This window comes from Lissotriton vulgaris, chromosome 6, assembly GCF_964263255.1.
Source record: "Lissotriton vulgaris chromosome 6, aLisVul1.2, whole genome shotgun sequence".
Lineage (NCBI taxonomy): Eukaryota > Metazoa > Chordata > Amphibia > Caudata > Salamandridae > Lissotriton > Lissotriton vulgaris.
This window is the reverse complement of record NC_141694.1, coordinates 1,755,572,107-1,755,592,674: the sequence shown is the minus strand read 5'-3', so window position 1 is coordinate 1,755,592,674 and position 20,568 is coordinate 1,755,572,107. Positions and strand designations below refer to the sequence as shown.

General features: G+C 42.8%; 1 protein-coding gene across 1 annotated transcript in view; it reads right to left on the bottom strand.

Moving 5' to 3' along the window:
- The window catches only part of LOC147709421 (inositol-trisphosphate 3-kinase A-like), a 281,384-nt gene that overhangs the window by 94,187 nt on the left and 166,629 nt on the right, over positions 1 to 20,568 (bottom strand). Inside the window, exon 3 of the mRNA XM_086927991.1 lies at positions 11,630 to 11,729. Coding sequence (XP_086784117.1) covers positions 11,630 to 11,729 — 100 coding nt within the window. The remainder of the gene's footprint in view (positions 1 to 11,629; positions 11,730 to 20,568) is intronic.

Sequence of the window (20,568 nt, the reverse complement as noted above, 5' to 3'; positions counted from 1 at the left end):
ACTGACAGACTGCTAGGAAAGGGTGGACTGGCATGGGCACAGTTTACAGCCAGAAGGACCAGGAAAGGACGTTCAAGCTCCCCTCAAAAGAGGTTGCCAAAGCGAGCGGGGAAGAGTTTTTCTTCAAGACTTGATTATTGCCATCTTGTTAATACTGCTTACAGGGGACCCTGATGGTTCACCTGTAATTCTGTGATTACAGGTTCCGCCTATCACAGCATTGATCATTGATACAAGATCAGCTCTAGGGGCCTGATTCATAGAACTAACTTATGACAAAATCCTAAACTTACTACCATTTTGGTATTCACAGAAGACACTTACTCATTTCAATGTTCAAAGAAGTTAGGAGTCCTAACTTTACTGCTCCTAAACTGGGAAAAATCCTACCTACAGTCTTATCTCACTGATCGTACCCAGAAAGTAGCCTTGGGCCCCCTTTCCTCAAAACCCAAACCCCTCTGGTGTGGTGTCCCTCAGGGCTCGGCCCTCAGTCCATTACTTTTTAATATTTATCTGGCTCCACTCTTTTCTCTTATTGCTAAATGGGGCGTCAAGGCGATTTCATACGCCGATGACACGCAACTAATTTTTCCCTTCTCGGATGTTTCAGAGGCAGCCTTCAGCAATATGAAAGGATGCTTGCGGGATGTTGCCAATTGGATGAATGCAAACAAACTCAAACTGAATGCGAGTAAGACGGAGGTCGTCTTCTTTGGCAAACATACTCGGCCCCCCCCAAGCCTGTGGTGGCCCTCCGAAATGGGTTTCCCTCCTCTACCCAGCACCAATGCGAAAAATCTGGGAGTAAGATGGGATGAGAGTCTTTCCTTCTCTTCACATATACAGCAGGTCTCTGCGTGCTGTCTCCATAAACTAAGAAACCTACGCAAATTTCTGTCCCTTCTGCCTGAAGACTGTCGCAAGACGGTGGTCCATGCTACAGTCACTTCCAGACTGGACTACGCAAACGGCCTCTACCTTGGCCTACCCAAATATCTGGTGCAACGATTGCAGATCGTGCAGAATGCGGCTGCGAGACTGCTAAAAAACATCCCTTTTAAACAGCATGTCTCTCCGCACCTGCGCGATCTGCATTGGCTCCCTGTAGCCTGCAGAATCAAGTTTAAAGCTCTAACTCTGGCGTTTAGAGCTCAAAAGGGGACCTGTCCCTACTATTTAAAGCTCAGACTCCCCAGATACTATCAGGAGAGATGCTTGCGCTCTAATTCACGACACCAGCTTTCTATCCCCCGCGCCAGGAGAGCCAGACTTGGAGGCAGGTCCTTCTCTGCCTGCACGGCGACACTCTGGAACGCCTTACCGGCCAACATCCAATTGGCTCCAACGGAAGCCAGTTTTAAGAGGCAGCTAAAGACTTGGCTCTTTTCCCAGAATAACTAAGCACTCCCTCCCCTTTTTCCGCCCATTCTGCCTGGAAAAATGATCACTCAGCGCCGGGACACCTCCTTGCGAGGTAGCTGTTCGCGCTATATAAATATCGGTATTATTATTATTATTATTATTATTAAGACTTTCGGTATTCACAGAAGGCTTTTAGGAGTCCTAAAGTTAGGACTCCTAACCTCTGTGAATACCAAAATGAGTAAGTGCCTTCTGTGAATACCAAAATGGTAGTAAGTTTAGGATTTTGTCTTAAGTTAGTTCTGTGAATCGGGCCCTCTGAGTCTGTGAGATTGGACCCTGAAACCTTCAATGAGATTCCATGAATAAGGCTCTTCAGAAGAACTGATAAAATATCTTTAGCTCACACCAACTCTGCCTACCACACAATTTACAATCAGCTTCAGTCCCAACATCCCATGATGGCATCACACACATTGATCGGTGAACACCTGAACATAATCAGATCAGTCCGACTCAAAACACACGAAGACCAACTTAAGCAGAGTCCAGCTGCATCCCAAGTCAGTTCCAAATTCTGAAAACCTGATCCCACTCAAAGTCATGAAAAGTACAAGTGTGGGTGGAATGAATAACTACTAAAAGGAACAAAGTAAGCAACAGTTGGAAAGGATGCCAGCCCTTAAGGCAACTTAAGAGGAGCAAATGTTCAGGCACATAGAGCATGACGGTAAAGGTACTTTTTCTAAACTATATATAAAACAGAGGCATAAATTAAATAAATGATATATGGAAATGAAAATAAAACCACTGTGGAGATCTACACAAGGATCCTCATGAGGCCACTCCTGTCTCGTCAGCTAAGCGGCTTGCAAGACCTACTGCGGTAGAGTCAATCCAGGAAAAAAACACTGCACACGTTGGTGTGGAGGACAATATAGTCTTACAGCTACCCTGTGCATGAACATTTAACAAACACAGTATAATGTTTTTCATTCACAGATTCGGGCCTTCCCTACCCCCGAAAAAAAAAATGTGGACCTGCCATGTGGGGAAATCCAGAAATAAAAAAAAAATTATTAAACACGTTTGTATAAACCATGAAGGGCAAAGCCAACATTTCTGCCACTGGCAAACAAGTGTGCTTTTTATTGCAAACACATGTCATAAATATACCTATTAAAAAAGCTAACATACCATCGTCCAAATGTGGCAGCCATATGCTTGCAAAACAATTTAAAATAAAGAAATAAAAAATTACATATACTTTTAGCGGCACAATGTGGCTGTTTCGTAGCATGCATGAAAACACGAATAGCATCCTTTTTTATTTTCAGACTCATCACATAGAAATAGTGCAAATAAAAGGTTAGGTTTCCTTTGGGTGACTTTAGCCTGAAAATCTAGACAACAGTGACAAAAAAAAACAGAACGGAAAAAGTATTATGAAAACCAAATATTAGAACAATGCACCTGTTGGATGTGCATACAAAATACCACCCCTTACAATGTAAGGCAGCGAATGGTTTAAACGTGTCAAAGCTATGTCAAGCAGACAGGGGAATGATGATGGCTGACCCAAAGTCTATTTATGCATGTGTACATGCATTAATTTTTTATTGATTTCATTTTTGATTGCATGAGAGTTCTCAAACAACTAAAAGCTGTCCTAGGACAGACCAATGCCAAGCAAGGGCCACCAGGCAGTCCATTAGTTGGAGGTCTTTTATCTTCCACTCTACGGCAAAGGATTGCCAACGGCCACAGCCAACCCATTGAACGATGTTGGTTCTTACATTCTTGCGAGCAGATTCTACAGCCTGTTGTACTCCAAAAGCACAGCAGCAAGTGCTATCCTAGCCCTTTGACAAAGTAGGTACCATTACTTCATAATTTCCTATTGCCCGCCACCTATAAACCAATTGGTTAACTTGAGAACTTCAAAGCAGGCAAAAATGCCACGGTACTGTCCTATGGGCAGATGGATCGTAGAAGAGCATCAGGGCAAAACGAACATACGATGGCCTGTGATTAGACCGAGTTGGAGAAGCATGAGGACTTACTTAATGCCTCATGAACCTCAGAAGACTTTTTAGATTAGAACAAGTAATGTCAAAGCCAATGAGTTTGGCCTTGGTAAGTTGGTGTAGTTACATTTATTTTCAACTGCCTAAACGTGGGGACCATACAATTACAATTTTGATGTTTAAAACTATTATAAATACACACATACATAGACAAATAACCAGATACAATTTACAGCTTTCAACAAAAATGCATTTCAGAATTTCCCAGCATCCATCAATGGAAAGTGGCATCACTGTATTTTGCCATCCTCCACAGTCTTCGATGACTTGATCCCTTGCCTGGGTGTCCCAAGCAAAGTCTGACTCCACGGGCATCACATACCTGGACCTCAAGACCCCATTCTCATGTCAAGAGAGCGCAAACACTCACCATAATCGTACATTTAACACCAGTAACCTCATCCAGATACTACTCACTAGAATAAACACAACCCACACCACACCATCGTCAAAGCATGCTCACCAATGCACATGCACCACAACCTAGAATCTCTCTTCATCAAAGAAGCAGACTTCATATCCTCCCCCACCCACGCTTGACATCCTTTTCCTATCTGGCCACAGCATTGAACACACACCCCGCGTCTGAAAATTGAAGCCATACTAAAGTCAACAAAATTCAACAAGGACCTGCACCCATTTTCAACAGGGCCACACCAAAGGCTTTCGAGTTGCTCTCCTGTCACTCTGCCCTCAGCATACTAAACCGCCTTTATTAATTTCCTCTACGACTGCCGGAACCCATAAGGACTTTATAGAACAAACATCAACATCTGCCTCCATGCAACACTCCCAATGCACTTTCTTCTGAGATTTAAATCTGCCCAGTAACTTTAGCACCATAACCCCGAGTGAGGCCCTTGACTCTTCAACACTCTGGAAAAAACACCACCTCATCATCATCATCAACCTAACTTACTCCAAAGCCAACACAGTAGAACTCATTCAATTTGCATCCCCCAAGATCTGTCAACCCCCCAAACTCTTGATCATCTCACCTTCCCTTTTAACATCAGACATGCCACTCCCCTACAATAAGGGCAGCAGAAAAAGGAGACTTACCTTTAGCTCCTTCAGAAACCTCTGTCAAGAAGAACACCAAGTAGAACTAACCAACATATTCCGACACTTCCTGCCCTAAACGTATGTCATGCTTCAACATCTACAACACCACTCTGAAGAATCACATAGGAAGCTAAGCTCCTCAGAAAACTCGCGCCTCAAAGCTTAAGCCATCATCAACCTAGTAAACTCAAGAACTTCCTGAAAACAGATTCGCCACACGAAGACAGAAGAAACGGAGGATTGGAGTATGCCAATGTTCAGCATTAGAATGTATTTGTGTGAAAACAAAGAACTGTAGAATAATATTGGTGTAGGTTAAAAGGACAGGTGACAGTTGCACTGGTAGGTCAGACCTAAACCATTCATGTAGTTTAATGACTGCCCTCCTCCCATCTGGGTTGATGTCAGAGAAAATACCATCAAATATCTAGTTATCTAAAACAATGTAATAATTGTACAATGTTCTGTGCCCCAAAAGTGCAGGCATAGGCAGCTGGATAAATGAACAGTATGATCATAGCTGTGTGGAGGGCAAGCACTTTGTGGAAGCACTCAAACGCTGCCCAATCAAAACATGTACTCCTGGCGCCCAACAGGTGGAATCAGCCAAAGCCTGCCTCATGGCGATTCTCACAAAATTGCCCGGCAAAAACGGAGCCGTTAAGCCTGACTATGATAAGGATAAATAATAAAGCACTGGCAAAGTAAACAATTGGTCCATCGGCCATGGCAATGAAGCGTACATTTTTGGGTGAATATGTCACAGTGCAAGAGTGCCACTGGCTAAAGTGAACTGACTCATTGCCACATGCTTTTAACTATGATGGACAGAAGCAAACATGAAAGAAAATGGAATATACTACTGCATAAGGAGGACTGATCTAAAGCCTGTGTGAATTTATTTAATATATCTTTTTAATTGTACATGAAATTAGAGAGATAGCTCAACCGGTCTCTAGGACAGACCTTAAAAACAGGCAAAGTAATTTAAGATGTGGCAGACCGAATCCCTACAACACCCAATTTGTTAAAATCTGGTTTGCGATGTCAACATAATCGGCGCCACCTTGTCCCCTCTCAGGCCCGTACGCTCTAGTAAGCAGTAGCCATTTTGAAAGCACCATAGCCCCTCTGCCCCTCGCCGATCACCAGCGCGTTCCCCTGGCGCTGCGAACATCCCCCGCACTCTCTGACCATCCCCGCTCTCTCGTATATGGACCATGCACTCCCTCCCAGCGCGACCCTACCCCGGAGGCGCATTTCGCCCCCGGCCAACACCTCCCCGTCCTTTGATGAACCCCCTTTCTCTGCCCTGCCCCGCTCCCAGGCCGCCCCCAGGCTCCGCAGCTGCCATTTATTGGCCCCCTTACTGTAAACAGTTGCCCCGATTCAAAGGATCTCCGACTTATCAAAGGCCCCCCCCCCACCCCGTGCGATCCGATCAGATACACCCGTTCCGGGAATCGACAGAGTATCCTGCTGTGGAATAGTCATCACTTACTGTAGATATGTGTGGGAACGAGCTCAAAGTGGGGATTCCAAGGATGTCTTTCCGTACATCAAAGCCTTAACAAGAATGTGTCACATGTAATAAAGCTATAAACCTGTGTATAAGAGGCCAGGCCTCAGAGATGCAGTTAGAGCACCTCCCGAAGACATTCTGTGTGCGTGTCCGAAATGACAGGCTCTCCTCATGAGAAATAAACCCTGTTCTTGCGTTCCAGCTTCCAGCGCCTGTCTCTTTATTTGGTAACTATTTGCTATGGAAATTAGAGGCGTCTTGCGCCGACAGCCCGGGCATTCGACAGTAACTGGCTGCTTTTCCTCAAATTGTCTGATTTCATTAAAGATTACTGTCTAGTACACATAAAAAAAAGGTTGGATAAATTTAAAGGTATACATGTGATATTTTTCTTGTATGCTTACCCCAGGAAAAAATGCATGATATTTATTTTGTTTCCAAATAGAAGGAGACACTATGCTAGCAAAATCAGTCATCTGAGTTAGTGTCTTTAGATTAAATAAAAAGAGAAAAAACACAAACCTTTAGTCATTTTATGATGGAAACAGGTTATATGTACTGTGAGGTACATTTTCGAATCAGTACAACACAACTCACAATGAAACTTTTTAGAAATATTCGGAAATCTAAACTGAGGTATTTAATCAAATGAACTTTCCCCCTCCCCCAAGGCTGGTGGGCATGTTTGTGCGGGAATGCCTGTGTTTCAGCAACATGGAAATCCAACTCTGCTGGGGCAACCACTGCGTTCTGAGACTCATGAGCACTAGCAACTGCTGTTGGCTAAGGGAAGTGTCCTAAACTGCTTGATTCTCAGATTCACGGTCCGTAGGAGGGCTGTGACAAAGGAGGTCCCATGTTCTTCTGTCAGAAACAGGCATGCGGGCAGCACTAGTCATTTTTGGGAGACTATTTATTCATTGCAGTAATTATTTGGGTCTCTGTTTCTTGCAAGACATTTTGTTAGCTTATGGGGGCCTAGAGTGCGCCCATTGCTTACCTGTGGAAGGCTTCATAGTCACTCCCATTTCCTTCCTTCTCCTTGGTAAGCACATGCCAGCTTCACTTCATCCATGTGTTTGCCCCTCCCCTGCAGCTTGGTCCAAGTACTGCTTCCTTGTTCCACTGTGCGTCCTTCCAGTTGCCATGCTTTTGGAGGTACTTTTTTTTGTTTGGTTTCTTGCTCAGTCATCTTTGCTTGCCCTCCCACCAGTCTCCCGCTTCTCCCATTCCTTCCACAGTCTATTGTTGCTTGCCCCCTCCTTGTGGCCGTGGGGATGCTGCCCCACTACGGCTGTGCCTTGTGTCACTTGCCCATCTCGTGGTCTGTTGAACTGCTGCCCCTTCCTCCAGGCGTGTGACGTGTTCCTAGCCCCCTCCCGGTGTCTCTGGTGTTGCTTGCCCCCTTCCGGTGTCCCTGGTGTTGCTTGCCCCCTCCTTCTGGCCGTGGGGATGCTGCCCCACTACCGCTGTCCCTTGTGTCACTTGCCCATCTCGTGGTCTGTTGAACTGCTGCCCCTTCCTCCAGGTGTGTGACGTGTTCCTAGCCCCCTCCCGGTGTCTCTGGTGTTGCTTGCCCCCTCCTGCTCTCCTGCCACTGTCGTCCCGCACCCATCTGTTTTGCTGATAATGCTGGATTCCAGACTATTAACATTGTCGCTTTGAGAGTAACAGTTGGTTTTGCCATGCACCTTTCTTAGAAAATGATAGATGTGTTTGAAAATCTGGTAGGCATCTACGGCAATTTGCATCAAGTTGAAGAGCTCAGGCAGCTGTAAGAACTTAGTTTGCAACATCCACAAAAGCCACTTCTGCCATTTGAATGACAGCCTGACCATATTTGTTCGATCCGTGCATATAACACGCCTGGAACAACAACAAAAAATGGATCTTGCAGGTAAGGAAGCGGCCCTCATTTGTTCCACAGGAACTGGGAATGACAGCTCCTTTCAAGCTTCGAGTCACAATGGTTATCCTGCAAATAAATGAAGCATCCCCTACGATCTATGGGCTCTTTACCTTTTTATACAGAGACACTTGGGCATGGAGCATTGCTTTTTATAAAAAGAAGTAAAAAACACACCGGGGAGCCAGGTATTAGTTCACGGACATTTCCACACACCTGCATCAGGCATATCTTTAGTTGCCAGGTTATAAATTCTAATCAGGTTTGTGGCTCTTGGAGGCCTGGGGTAATTATTATTAGTTGTGGTGCCCTTAGACAGGACTGAAAGAATGACACTCTAAGGTCGCTCAGAGGCCCAAGAAAGTTATATCAATTTCGCAGGAATTAGATTATTTTGCCGCCCATCCCTATTTGGCAGAGACAGCCAGTGGCTTGGCCCATCTGAAATTTTAAGTGCTGATTAGTTTTAATGAAATGCATTTGACAAATATAATTGTGGTGTTTTAAATGCAAGGCCCTGTAGTAACGGCCACTCGAAACCCCGGAGGTCTGCTCTTATGGGGGAGGAGGTTGCGTCCGACCATTGGTGACCAGAAGTGTTCGACCGATCTTAAGAAGACTTAAGTTTGAAATAGAAAAGCAGAGACTGGGCAGAGCTGTGGCACTAAAGGCAGAATTAGAAGAGAGTTAAGTTAACAGCTTTGATCTCGCTGACAGTTTTTGATGACAGCGTAAGCGCTTCAATCAAGTGTAATGTGGTCATTACATTTTGATCAGTTTTTTAAATTTCTGAACATCGAAGTTGTCAAGAGATTAACATCCATATAGCAGATTAACTCACTTTCAGGGAAATATAACACCTTCCGCATTCCAGGTCTAACACCTTTGTCAAACATGCTGGCCTATAATTGTTCTATTGAGTGATGTGTTTTTATAAAAAAAAAAAAACAACGTGTGAGGCAAAATACCCACTGGACTCACAGCTTCCTATTGTTTATTTACAGCTAGTTAGGGGACAACTAAATGTGCTAGGCGCAACGTCTAAAGTAAAAAAAAAAAAATCTTTAGATAAAAAAAGCACTGGCTCATAGCACTTTTTTGATAAGGAGGGTGAAGTCTGGGCTAACACTGATAGTGGGTGGAGAGGGCAAGCAACATGAGGGACAACAGGAGGATGCAAGGTACACAACAGTAAGAAGAGGTAAGACGGGGCAAGCAACATCACGGATAGCAGAGGGACGCGGGCAGGAGGGGGCAAGAAACATGACAGTCAGTGGGAGGAGGGCAGGTGAGCAACACACGTGGCAGTAGCAGGAGGGTGGGAGGGGCAAGTAACACCATGGATAAACGCATGGACTCTGTGGAGGGCTTCCACAAACAGACAAAAAGTAACCCGGGCCGGAAAAGGGCAAGCAGTGGAAGGACCCTCAATGGGCAAGGAAGCAGGGCTTGGGCCATGGATCCCGGGAGGGACAAACACTTGCAGCAAGGAAATAAGACAACACCAACTAATGGTAAGCAGTGGGCAGGCTCTAAGCCCCCTGCAAGCTAACAAAATGTCTTGCAAGCACCAGCATATGTGCGGTCTCAGGCGAGATCAAAAAAAGGAGACAGATACAGTAGTTTCCTGTTGAGCTACACACAGAACATTTTCCACAGCAATGAGAAAATCAGCTGAATTCTGAAGAGAAAAGATAATCTCAACATTTACTCAAGTGGAGAAGTGAATGAGATCTTAGATGGGTAGCAAAGGGCTTGGGTTAATGGAAAACAAGATAGAGAGGGAGATTAACATTTGGGGGGGTCAAGGCCGGAATATGCGATCACTTGTATCAAGCAAAAGATACTGCTTAGTGGCCGAGTTGAGCGGTTTGTAAAAACTGCTAAAATGAAGTTCACCTGCGTTCCAGTAAAAGGGATTTTAATGTCAGAAGTAAAAGAGTAGTGCACCTATGCATGCCATGCTGAGCTGCGGTTACAGTATTTATCAGACTTCATTAAATCTATAGAGCGCATTAGCAGAAAAAACCTCAAAACAGAGAGCGCCTGATGCTACCGGAGTCTATAAAACTAGCCTTGGAATTCCTGAAGTCGACTGCATGTAATAACCAAATGATATTGACAACCTGTAATATACCGCCTTACTTACAACTCATGGAAGGATTGTAGGATAGACTGGTTTCAACTTGTTTTAGGCTAGGCATTTTTCCTCACCTAACAAGCTTTCCTGTAATTAACGACTGGTCAGGCCCGCTTTGTCAATGCCCAGGCGATGGATGTCACATCAGACAATTCATGTGGCGCTCTTTTGTAAATTTTATGAAAATGAAAGAAAGGTCTGGATTTTACCGATTTTAAGGACCCTTCGCCTCAGGCAATGTCGTACAGCTTTTTTATCCCTTCAGTTGCTCGCCGGTGAGTACACTATGCAGTCAATGGCAATGTTTTTAAAGAAGGTGATTAGATGCAAAAAGGCCATCAAATTGTGATTTTACAGTGAAGTAAATAGGATTGTATTTTATGAAATCTTTTAGCAGCAGTAATTGTTGCTGAAAGCTTCTAATTTTAAATAAGATTGTTATATACCTAATCTACTTGTATAAGATTTTTTAGCCTGTGAACAGTAATTGTTTTTTATACATGTATTCTGCTTTTCTGGTTTCTACTAATTAAATCGAATGAAGCTTATTGAAATTGAATGGAGTAGTGCACGCAGGAAAGTATAGAAAATAAAAGTTTCTGCTACTATGAACTTGGAACAAAGAACACCATCCCAGTTCAAATCCTGGAGCCTGACACATTGCACATCTACTTCAGGAACTCCTTGAAAGGCTCATCTCTTGAAACAGTAGCTCATTGTGTAATAAACTTCCCAGTTCAGCCCCTCAACCGGATTTCTCTTTATGCACCAACCTGTAATCTCGCTCTACTCGTTTACATTGCTGTGTTGCGCTGTATCTAGGTTTGGGCTTTATAAAACTAATGCATATGTGGCTCAAACTCAAATTCGTTGAACGAGAGCTTTCAAATGTTCTACTATCATGCATGCATTATTTGTAAGAACTGAGGCTGCAACCCTGGTGTCTACATGCATGGTATGTCCCTACTAAGTGCACGGGGCATGGAAATGACCATCTTTGGGAAGGTCAGAACGCCATGTCTGATGAAGGAACAGGTGGGGTGAACAGAAAACCTGTCCTAATGAAGTAGGCCTCACTCCTAGACATGGCAATACCAACCAGATGCCTTCACTCTGAAATTATAAAGGGTTTTGCACTACAATGAGAAAAACCCTCACCATCAACAGAAAAAAACTAGGTTAGAGATTTTCATATACCAGTTGACAGCTTAAAATTTGCCCATATTAGGACTATTAAGAACTTCCAATTTGAAAGTACATCTAATGTGGCATCAGTCCAAGTAGGTAGGTTCGCATTTTACCGCCTCTATAACCCCAATAAAGGGTACTCTCCATCACAGACTGAGGAAGCGGATTGATGAGAGCATCCCCTTCCATAGAAGCCACTGCGCTTCTGAAGCAAATCCCTTTACATGCTGAAAGGGGCTGCTGGGAAGTTCACGCTGCTGAACAAGACCCCAATGTCAGGCATCGGACACCGTCATGAAGTTCACCCCCAAGAGGCTCGATTTGCACCACAAACTAAATACAGCATCCTCACTCACCTGCATGTCCAGCAAGCTGGATCCAGGGGTACCTCTTCTTGAAGGACATGACAAATGGGGACCAGTGCACCATGTTCTTGATCTTTCTCCATGACTTGCTCTGCAAAAAAGAATATAAACAAGAAGTTTCACTCAATAAAATACTAATTTTGGGAAATATAATATGGATTTACAATGCTATAGTTTTGTAAACTCCTCTGAATGCTCCAAAATGCACTTTATTATTATTATTCAGGTGCAAGGAGACTATTTGGAACTCTCATTTTCCACAGGGTAACAGGATGTGGAACAGTTCTGATTTAAATCCAGAACAACGCATACAATTAGTTCAAATAAGTCTGTCTCTCCAATTGTAATCTAACAGCTAATCAAAAGAAAATGCAGGTTTCACCCAAAATATTAGTAGTACAACACTGTATGCAAACTATTGTTAAGATCATGGATGCAATAGATTTCAAACTAATCTATGCACTTGTAGAGGTGGATTCTAAATCACATTAAAGATTTAAAGTGCTGGATGACGGTCGATCAGCATCCGGAAGTGATGCAGCTCCTAAAAAGGCATTCTTAATTGAGATGACAGAGGTCCTCATCCGATGCAAGTAAAGCTACACAGAGGGGCCGGGCGCCTAAATTTAAGACATGGATGGATGACTTCATTACCTGTCAAGAACGGCTTGCCACGTATGCGGAATTACTACCAGCGGCCTCTAGGCCGACTGATATTTGGGCACCCCTTACATGCTATCTACTTGCTAAAAAAACAGCTGCCCTAGGTAACAGAGATTTGGTTTCTGCAGAGGTGGGGTCATGAGAATTTGACATTGGATGCCAATGGAGGGTAGGAGGGGGGGGGGGGGGGAGGTATTCTCGATCGGGGGGGGGGGAATATCCTTTACCACGAAACTTTTACAAAGCGGTACCATTACCACGCAGGCGCTCTAGGATAGGGAATAGTTTAATTTACTATCAACACCTTCCCTACTATCCACGGGGCCTGGAGTTGGAATAGTAAATTAAACTATTCACTAGCCTGAGCGCCCCTAAGCAAGTCGTTGTACCGACTTGCGTTGTAAAACCTGTGTCGTAACGGTACGCGTTGTAAAAGCACGCGTTGTACCGTCATACATCCCTCGAAAGGCAGACTTCACGGCCTGCTAGTCCATTGCCACGGTCATGTTGTTGTTGTTCGGATTGGGAAAGGTGACGGAGATGTATATCTACACTTGGATGGCTTCAATCATTCACATTCCAGAAGACTTGTGTGACCCAGAGAAGGTGGAGATGGGTAGGGGAGGGGAGTGCGGCACGTAGCCAGATATCCCACTGATACGCTATTGCTGTTAAAATGCGCATGTACCATATTCTTATTATATTACGTGATTTTCTACTGGACACATGGACCACTAAGATATTGTGCTGTGAGATGATTATGGAAAGCGATTGTATGTTGTTTGGAAAAACCGAATAAAAAGAATTTTAAAAAAAATAGAAAAAAGTAAAGCTACACAGAAGGTAGCCAAGTCCCGAAGGCAGCACACTATGCATCCTCCCACTGAGATATTCATATCTTCACCTGGTACTGTGGTACAAATCTCCCCTTCCGTAACAACAGCTACGGTCGCACAGAGGGACAATCTTCCACGCAGAGCTTAAGTGGGATCTTGGCTGGGTGAAAGAAAAGCTTCTACGGAACACCTCCACGATGCAGGTCTCTACTCGTTTGAGACATTAAAGGATGAAAAATGAGAATACAGTCCTTTGAAAAACGTCAGAGAACTGAAGACAAACCTATCCATTAGGTCTTTGGCAGCAAGAACAATCCTTTGTTAGGTTCTTAAAAGGGCACTCCCTTTCAAACTTAAAGGAACAAAGAACGACCAGAGGAACAGACCTCTGCAACTCATCAGTTCTTGGAGGATAAAGAAGGAAACCAGTGAGGAATCTTAACAGCCGGGTCAGACGGAGACAAAAAAAAAATTGACCCGGGCACTGAAATTAAAATGGCCCCAATTTGTTAACTAGATAGCTAAAAAAGTTGTCCACATATGCAAATCAGGTCAGTTTTGAACTGGTAATGACATTTTATGGGGGTATTTTGCAAGGTATTGGGGGGCTGCATGCAAGGTTTGTGGTAATATCAGGGAAATCAAAAGTGAAAACAGGCCCAACTGGACTTAAAACAGGCCCACAAACTGCTGCTGCTGCAAAAAAAAAAAAAAAAAAAAAAAAAAAAAAACAATTAAACGTTTCACACACTGGTCTGTCCGATCAGCCCCTCGGGCACTGCCTAATTGCCCCATAGGTCAGTCCGACCCTGCTTCAGAGGCATAATTGAGTATCTATCCAAGAGACAGGCTGGGTATGAAAATGGATTGAGCTCAATAACAGCTCAGTAATGAACCTGGAAGTGGGACACATCACAAACATCTGTGGGTATAAATCCACTGGGCCGACTGGGAATGGATATCGCATAAGCTTTATGAAGTGGCACACGTCCAACAGAGGTTACACAAAAATACTAACTGTGCATGAAGCATGTGCTCTGGCATCAGGAAGTGAAATATTGGAGGCGAGCGTGGAAATCAAAAATTCGAGGGAGATGGTTTACTATCACTCTTGTTCCATTTTATAATCCCTCTGCGATTTAGGCAATGCTGAAATTGTCCATTGGAGTGGATATGACCTGAATTAACCAACAGATTTCTGGTGTGGGGTGGCCTGGGTACACTTGTCCCAGGACAGTTTACTGCCAGAACTATTTCAGGATTTAAAGCAGTCTTTTCATCTGATGCTGTTCCAACCGTACACAGGCCTTGTGATTAAATCCAAAGAAACACACTGTAGGCTGGTAATCATGGTTGGGAGCTGAGGTAGTGTTACCCGGGGCACCTCAATGAAGGGATGGGTCGTGCAATGGAAGGAGAACTGGGAATCTTCCCTCGCCTCATCTCTAAACATCTCCTTGACCATGCAATTCTCCTGTGTGCATGTTTCCTACACGCCCACTTGTAGAACTACAGACAAGTGGGTTTAAAATATATTGGGTGAGGAAATGACTGGTTGTCAGGCAGAACTCTGGAAACCTAGCCATATTCCCCCACAACATGTCCTCTCTCAAGAATGCACTTCAAAGGTAGAGGGATAGATGGAGGCCTAGTGTTGGTGTGCTACCTCGTGATGGCCTAATACATGGTGGTTTTTTGAAGAAGGGTGCAAAGATAGCTGGCAGGGGTGATATTTTCTTTGCTAAAGAACTGCTTTTTGAGGTGCATTCTTGGTGGAGCTAGACAGTGGCACTCCCCTCTGGAGGAAAATGCAGCCAATATGTTGCTTTGTTTCAAATATTCAAATAATTCAAATTCTATTAATCCATGGGGAAGAAGAAAAACCACTTCCCCACCATAAATCCTGGACTTACCAGTATAAAAAAGCCATCTAGATGCAATATTGGGGAAGGATAGCTAGGAAAACATCCTGGCAATCCTCGTCCTTGCGTGTGCACAAAGAAGCCAGCCTCACACAAGACAGTCCTCGAGACTGGAGAAAAGAAGAATTTAACAAGAACACAAACAGCGACCATTCGACTGAGAACTATAGTGCGTTTTGGTCTGGTTTTCGCTGCAATGCTTTTTGTATCACCGACCTAAGATCATTGCCTGTTTAACCACCTGCAGGAAATTGTGTCTGGAGGGAAAGCTTGAAGGATAACAGATGTCTGTACTCAAACTTTTATATACAAAACGAGATAAAAGACCAGGCACACCTCCAAGTAATGAAAAGAAAGAAAAAAAGGCTTCTCACACATAGTGCAAACATCCAACGGTGATTTACAATATGAAGTGAAATTCAGTTTTTGTGCTAAGCCATAAGGAAACTTTTTCGGAAGATTAAAAGATTAGAATTGTAAAAAATCAAAGTAAAAAAAAAAAAAAAAAAAAAAAACATCTTCATTTGTAATGAATGCAGCAAAAAGATGTGATGTGCAATAAGGTATCTGGGCTTTCCCTACAAGATAAAGGCTTAAACCGTTAATACCCTGCTATCATGCTTGAGTAAAATAGTGGCTTGTCCCACTGGAACCTACCTTGAATATGAAAGCACCAATGCAGTTGCCTACACTTGTGAAGTAAAAGGACATGATTCAGTGCACATAAATTGCCAAATAACTCTTATCTCTTATTCAGGGGGTAGAATTTTCCCATGACAACGGAATTTGAGGGAGGATTATTCTTTTAAGGGTGGGAATCCTCTAATGCAGGGATGAAGGCTCTTGCAGAGATAAGGGCCCTACAATATGCTGTAAAATCCTATCTCACAGAGGAAAATGACCATTCACTAATTAGCTAATGCCTATGGTCCAGGTAATCCTGGTTGATTTATAAGAGGGTAGGCCAGGGGATATGCGCGGCTCTTCGCAGCAACAGTAGTCAATCAAACTCCATGTATGATCCATCATTATGTTTGTGCAGACGGTTTAGGATTTCTTACGAAGATGTGGCATGGTCTTAATAACAAGTTTTGAGATTTGCTCAGAACTGAAGAGAATATGCTGTTACCATACACACAAGCATTTACATAGGTATTTCTGCTTTTAGGAGTTAAAGTACCACGCGATGGCAGGGGGAACCACTTTCAATACTGTCCATGGTTTTAAGGACTGGTTACTTTTAATATGATCATTTTAAAACAGAACATAATGAATCCTGCAGTGAGTATTTAAAAGTAGAGTGCATTGTATTTTGCTATTGGAGCAGCGTAATTTTGATTTCACCCTGAGATACTGTAATAGTGTATTCTAATCATGTGTAGTCAGCACTCGAATATATTTTGTGTGATTAATGTTACTAAGAGAAGATGGTATTGTATATTTAAAGTACTCCACGTGGAAACTAATGAGATTTATAGAATGTGTGCCTAGAAATGTTAATAAAGATTCCTATAATACTTGTATATTAACATGTTAAGAGAAAGTTAGGCTTATAACGAATGTGAAGCGGATATATGTATGTGTACACTGTTTAGACACGTATACATGAAATAAGGAATTAAAGTCATATTGATGTATCTTAAAATGACATCCTTTAGTTTATATTTTACAATGCATTAATTCGTTAAGAAACTACATTTGCTATGTGTTTAAAAATGTGCATGCATTCGTAACCTTGTGTGTTGTTAAGTTGACATGATTTTGAGGCCTCATGCACAGTTGTCATCACATGCTCATGTTTCAAGTCTAACATTTATTTGCATTTAACCTTCAATGTAGAGTGCATTTGCTTGCATTTTTGTTTCCACTGCAGGTGCAGCCAAAGCCTCATTAGTTAGTAAAGAAGGGTTTGTGTTTTAGAAAGATAGCGAGGTATGAGAAGATTGACTTTTTAATTGTGTTACACGGTCGACTTTATCTAGTCGGTGAGCGCTATTTTCTTTAATGATCTTCCCTAATCCACCCACGTCGCAGCACGCCCCCACCTTTTATATTATTAGTCATGTATTTTTTTCATTTCCAGCGTGATTTGCTTTCACTATTGCGGCTGCGCTTATTTATTTAATTTACAGCACGACAGCTTTCACTTTAGCAGACGTGCTACGAAAGCTTAATTTATTTATTTTTACACTGTGTAAAAGTGCCCCATACACGCTTTCACTTTAATGCCCATGCCCCCTTTCTTTAGACGCTCCTCACAGTAACCTAAATACGGCGAGCAGCATCTAAAAAAAGGGGCACACCACCATTAAAGTTGTCTTCATAAAGACTTCATAGACGGCCGAATTGAGATAGGGAACTTTCTTTGTAGTGGACCTTTTGTGCAGGAGGGAAACTATACCGATTTAAATGATTCCCCGCTGGTCGAGGTTTCATTTGCGGACGTATGTGTCTGAGTGAATGAATTCTATTAATTATTTTTTAGTGGAGCAGACAATTATTTGTGCTTTTTCATGTAGTTAGTTTGAACGAGACAGTGTGTGAGGAATTGTGAAGGATGGTGAACTGCTGCAAGGAGCTGGTATAACGCCACGCTGGGATTGGTTGTACTAGTCATTAGGTGCTGCGCTGCTATTGGTGGTCGCATCATTACGGCACTTGAAAAATTGTTGAATTTGGCATTGATTTGGAACTATACAGGTTCCTCTAAACTGAGGGAAAACCCACAACTTGATGGTTTGTTTTTTGCAACCTTTAATTTTCACACCCGATTTTAACTTTCACGTCCTCTGGTAAGGGTGGGCCTTAGCGCGCCCATACCGCCGAGGTACACTACCAACGGTCCTGATGAAAGCCCAGTAAAATTACACATTGTTGGACAGAAACATGTCGACCCCACTCCAAGTGGAAATATCCAAAACATTATTTGGTAGATTTCCCTACACATATATTTTTATTCATGTCAGGCTGCCCATTGAATAAAACTTGTGTGGTACAGCCTTTTGACATTTTTAAATCACATTCTTTTGACACCATTGCCACGAATAACCAGCTCCGCAGTATCCTGGCGTTGTAGCACACCAGGGAGGCATTTGGCTTCTCCTGGTGGGCCCGATGATGAAGCATGTCACCACCCAGGGTGGTGAGTGAGGGCTTCCTAAGAAATCCCTAATGATTTCCAATGCGATTCATTTAGGTTGATTCTTCCTTCTCTGTTTTCTCTGTTTTCCGTGCTTATACATTTTTTTTCACTACCCTCTTTTGTTGTTTGAAAAAGATTGACCAGGGGGACTGAGTGTCCTTTACAATTCCCTCTCTCTCAAATTGTTGTTATTAACAAATGTAGGGCTTCACACTATTGTCTGGCTTAAATATTTGCATAAAATCAAACAGAAAAAAGGTGCATTAGTATTTCCACGCTATGGTACATTTAATTTGAGGATAATTAATCTAAGAGGATTTCCGTTTGCAATGAAAGCGTTACCCAGACCTACACAGTTTGAGGCGCTTAATGCATAGGATCCCGCAGTGCATGCAATACAAAGACAAATGTCAAGGGAGAATGAAGAAAGCGATACATGCATATGCGAGATGGGATGAACAACAGAGGAGATGGAGTGTAGACATGACTGAGGGAATGAGATTATACCCTGCCTTAATGAGAGAATGGAATGATACTGGTAGAGAGATAAGGAAAAGGGAAAATAATGTTATGGGGTATGGACTTGAGAACAGTGATAGTGACACATGTGACAGCCTTTTGGACGGATTGCTCGCAGAAAGCCCACCTACATATAATCAGTCACACATTGGAAGCGGCGGGATGTATGGATGCTACTACAAGCTCTGAAGTGGTTCAGCACCTGTAGCTTCCAGCTCTGGTGTTGTTGGGGTCATATCGACAGGCATGACGAACTGTAGCAGGAGGGAATATGAGAGCGTGTTTTCCTGCTCCTTCGAGGACTTGCAATTTTAATTCAGTTACTGGTATTTTATATTATTGCAAACTGTTTATTGCTAATGTATTCTATTCTTACTCTCCACTTGTCATTTAAATGTATGTTGCTCTGCTTTTATGGATACCAAGTTATCCGAATAAAGTTTCCTTAAAGTAAGTAATTCAGTTTCAAAGATATCATGACAAAGATGGACTGATCATTGAAAGAATTACACGTGCAGCTACTTCGTCTCTACCCGGACATTTCAGGGATTCATGGCTTCAGCTCGGGGCATCGCCGTCTCTAAAGTTAGGGTTTATTGGCAAGGTAAAAGGGGATTACAACCAAATCCAGTTTGGAAATTCAGACACCTGTCACTCACTCATCCTGTGCTATTCCACTCTGGCACAATAGCTTTTGCAAGGAACATGTATGTATTTCTCAATCTCAGCACTCATGGATGTGTGTGTTCCTTGATCTACAGTGGTCAACACAGTCTGAGAACTCTCCCTAATTGGTACCAGCATTCAGAAAATCGGTTATGTGGTTTTTTTCCTCTAGTGTGTTGAGATATGTAATCAGTTCTTTCTTTTGCCCTTTCCTAATGGATATCTTTATCTACTACATTTTAATTCTGTCACTTTGGCTCCCTCCAAGGGGCATTAGAAGGCCAGCTCAACAAGGAGCTTCATCGGTGGCTCAACATCCCAGATTAGTGTCCTAAAGAAGCTCTGTATCTAGGACACAGCCCTATTTAACACTTCCCAAGCAGAGCCCAAAACATCAAATTTTACGGATGTGCTTGTAGGTAGATCCTTGGGTCTTTATTGCCTCGTGGTGGGTGGTGCATGGTGGGGGTCTTTGAGTACAACAGTCTTTGTTAAGACAAGATCCTCAAGGTTGGATTGAGTGTCGACAAGAAATGGGCAATCTTCACTAAATCTAGCAAGACTGGGCGGGGTGGGGGTTAAATGATTATGGAAAATTCAGTTTCCCCAACAGTTTTAAATTGCTTTAGCACATGGTTCCAGACACACATTCGGACAGATCAATGCGATGAGGGCACATCGCCGGAGACTCTAGGTTTGAATCACACAATTCTAAGAAAGAACTAGCTAGCTTGGACCTGTGCCGGGTATAACCTGACTGGACAAACCAGCTTCACAAAACTGAGCTTATCTATACACAAGTGTGCATTTTACGTAAATTTAGCTACGACCTGCAGTAGTGGCACGTCCAGTTACACTACAGATCTCATTATAGGCAAGTCAGACATTTAAACAAAGTCTTTTTTCAGTCTATAAAAGGTACTTTTAAATGTCATCACGTAACTCAGATTAAGGAATTTTGCTAGAACTTGCTCACTGTACATCAAATTTCCACTGTTTTGATTCTCTAGGGAAAAGGCTGTGATTTTAACAAATTATTGTTAGTTATATTAAACATCTTGCTGTTACAACAATTGGTAAAGTAGTATTAATTCACTGAAAATCTGTGAAGCAAGTAATCAATGGATTTTTCACCGTTCAAATGCACATCGCTCCCCATGTACTCAAAATCTGTACTGTAAA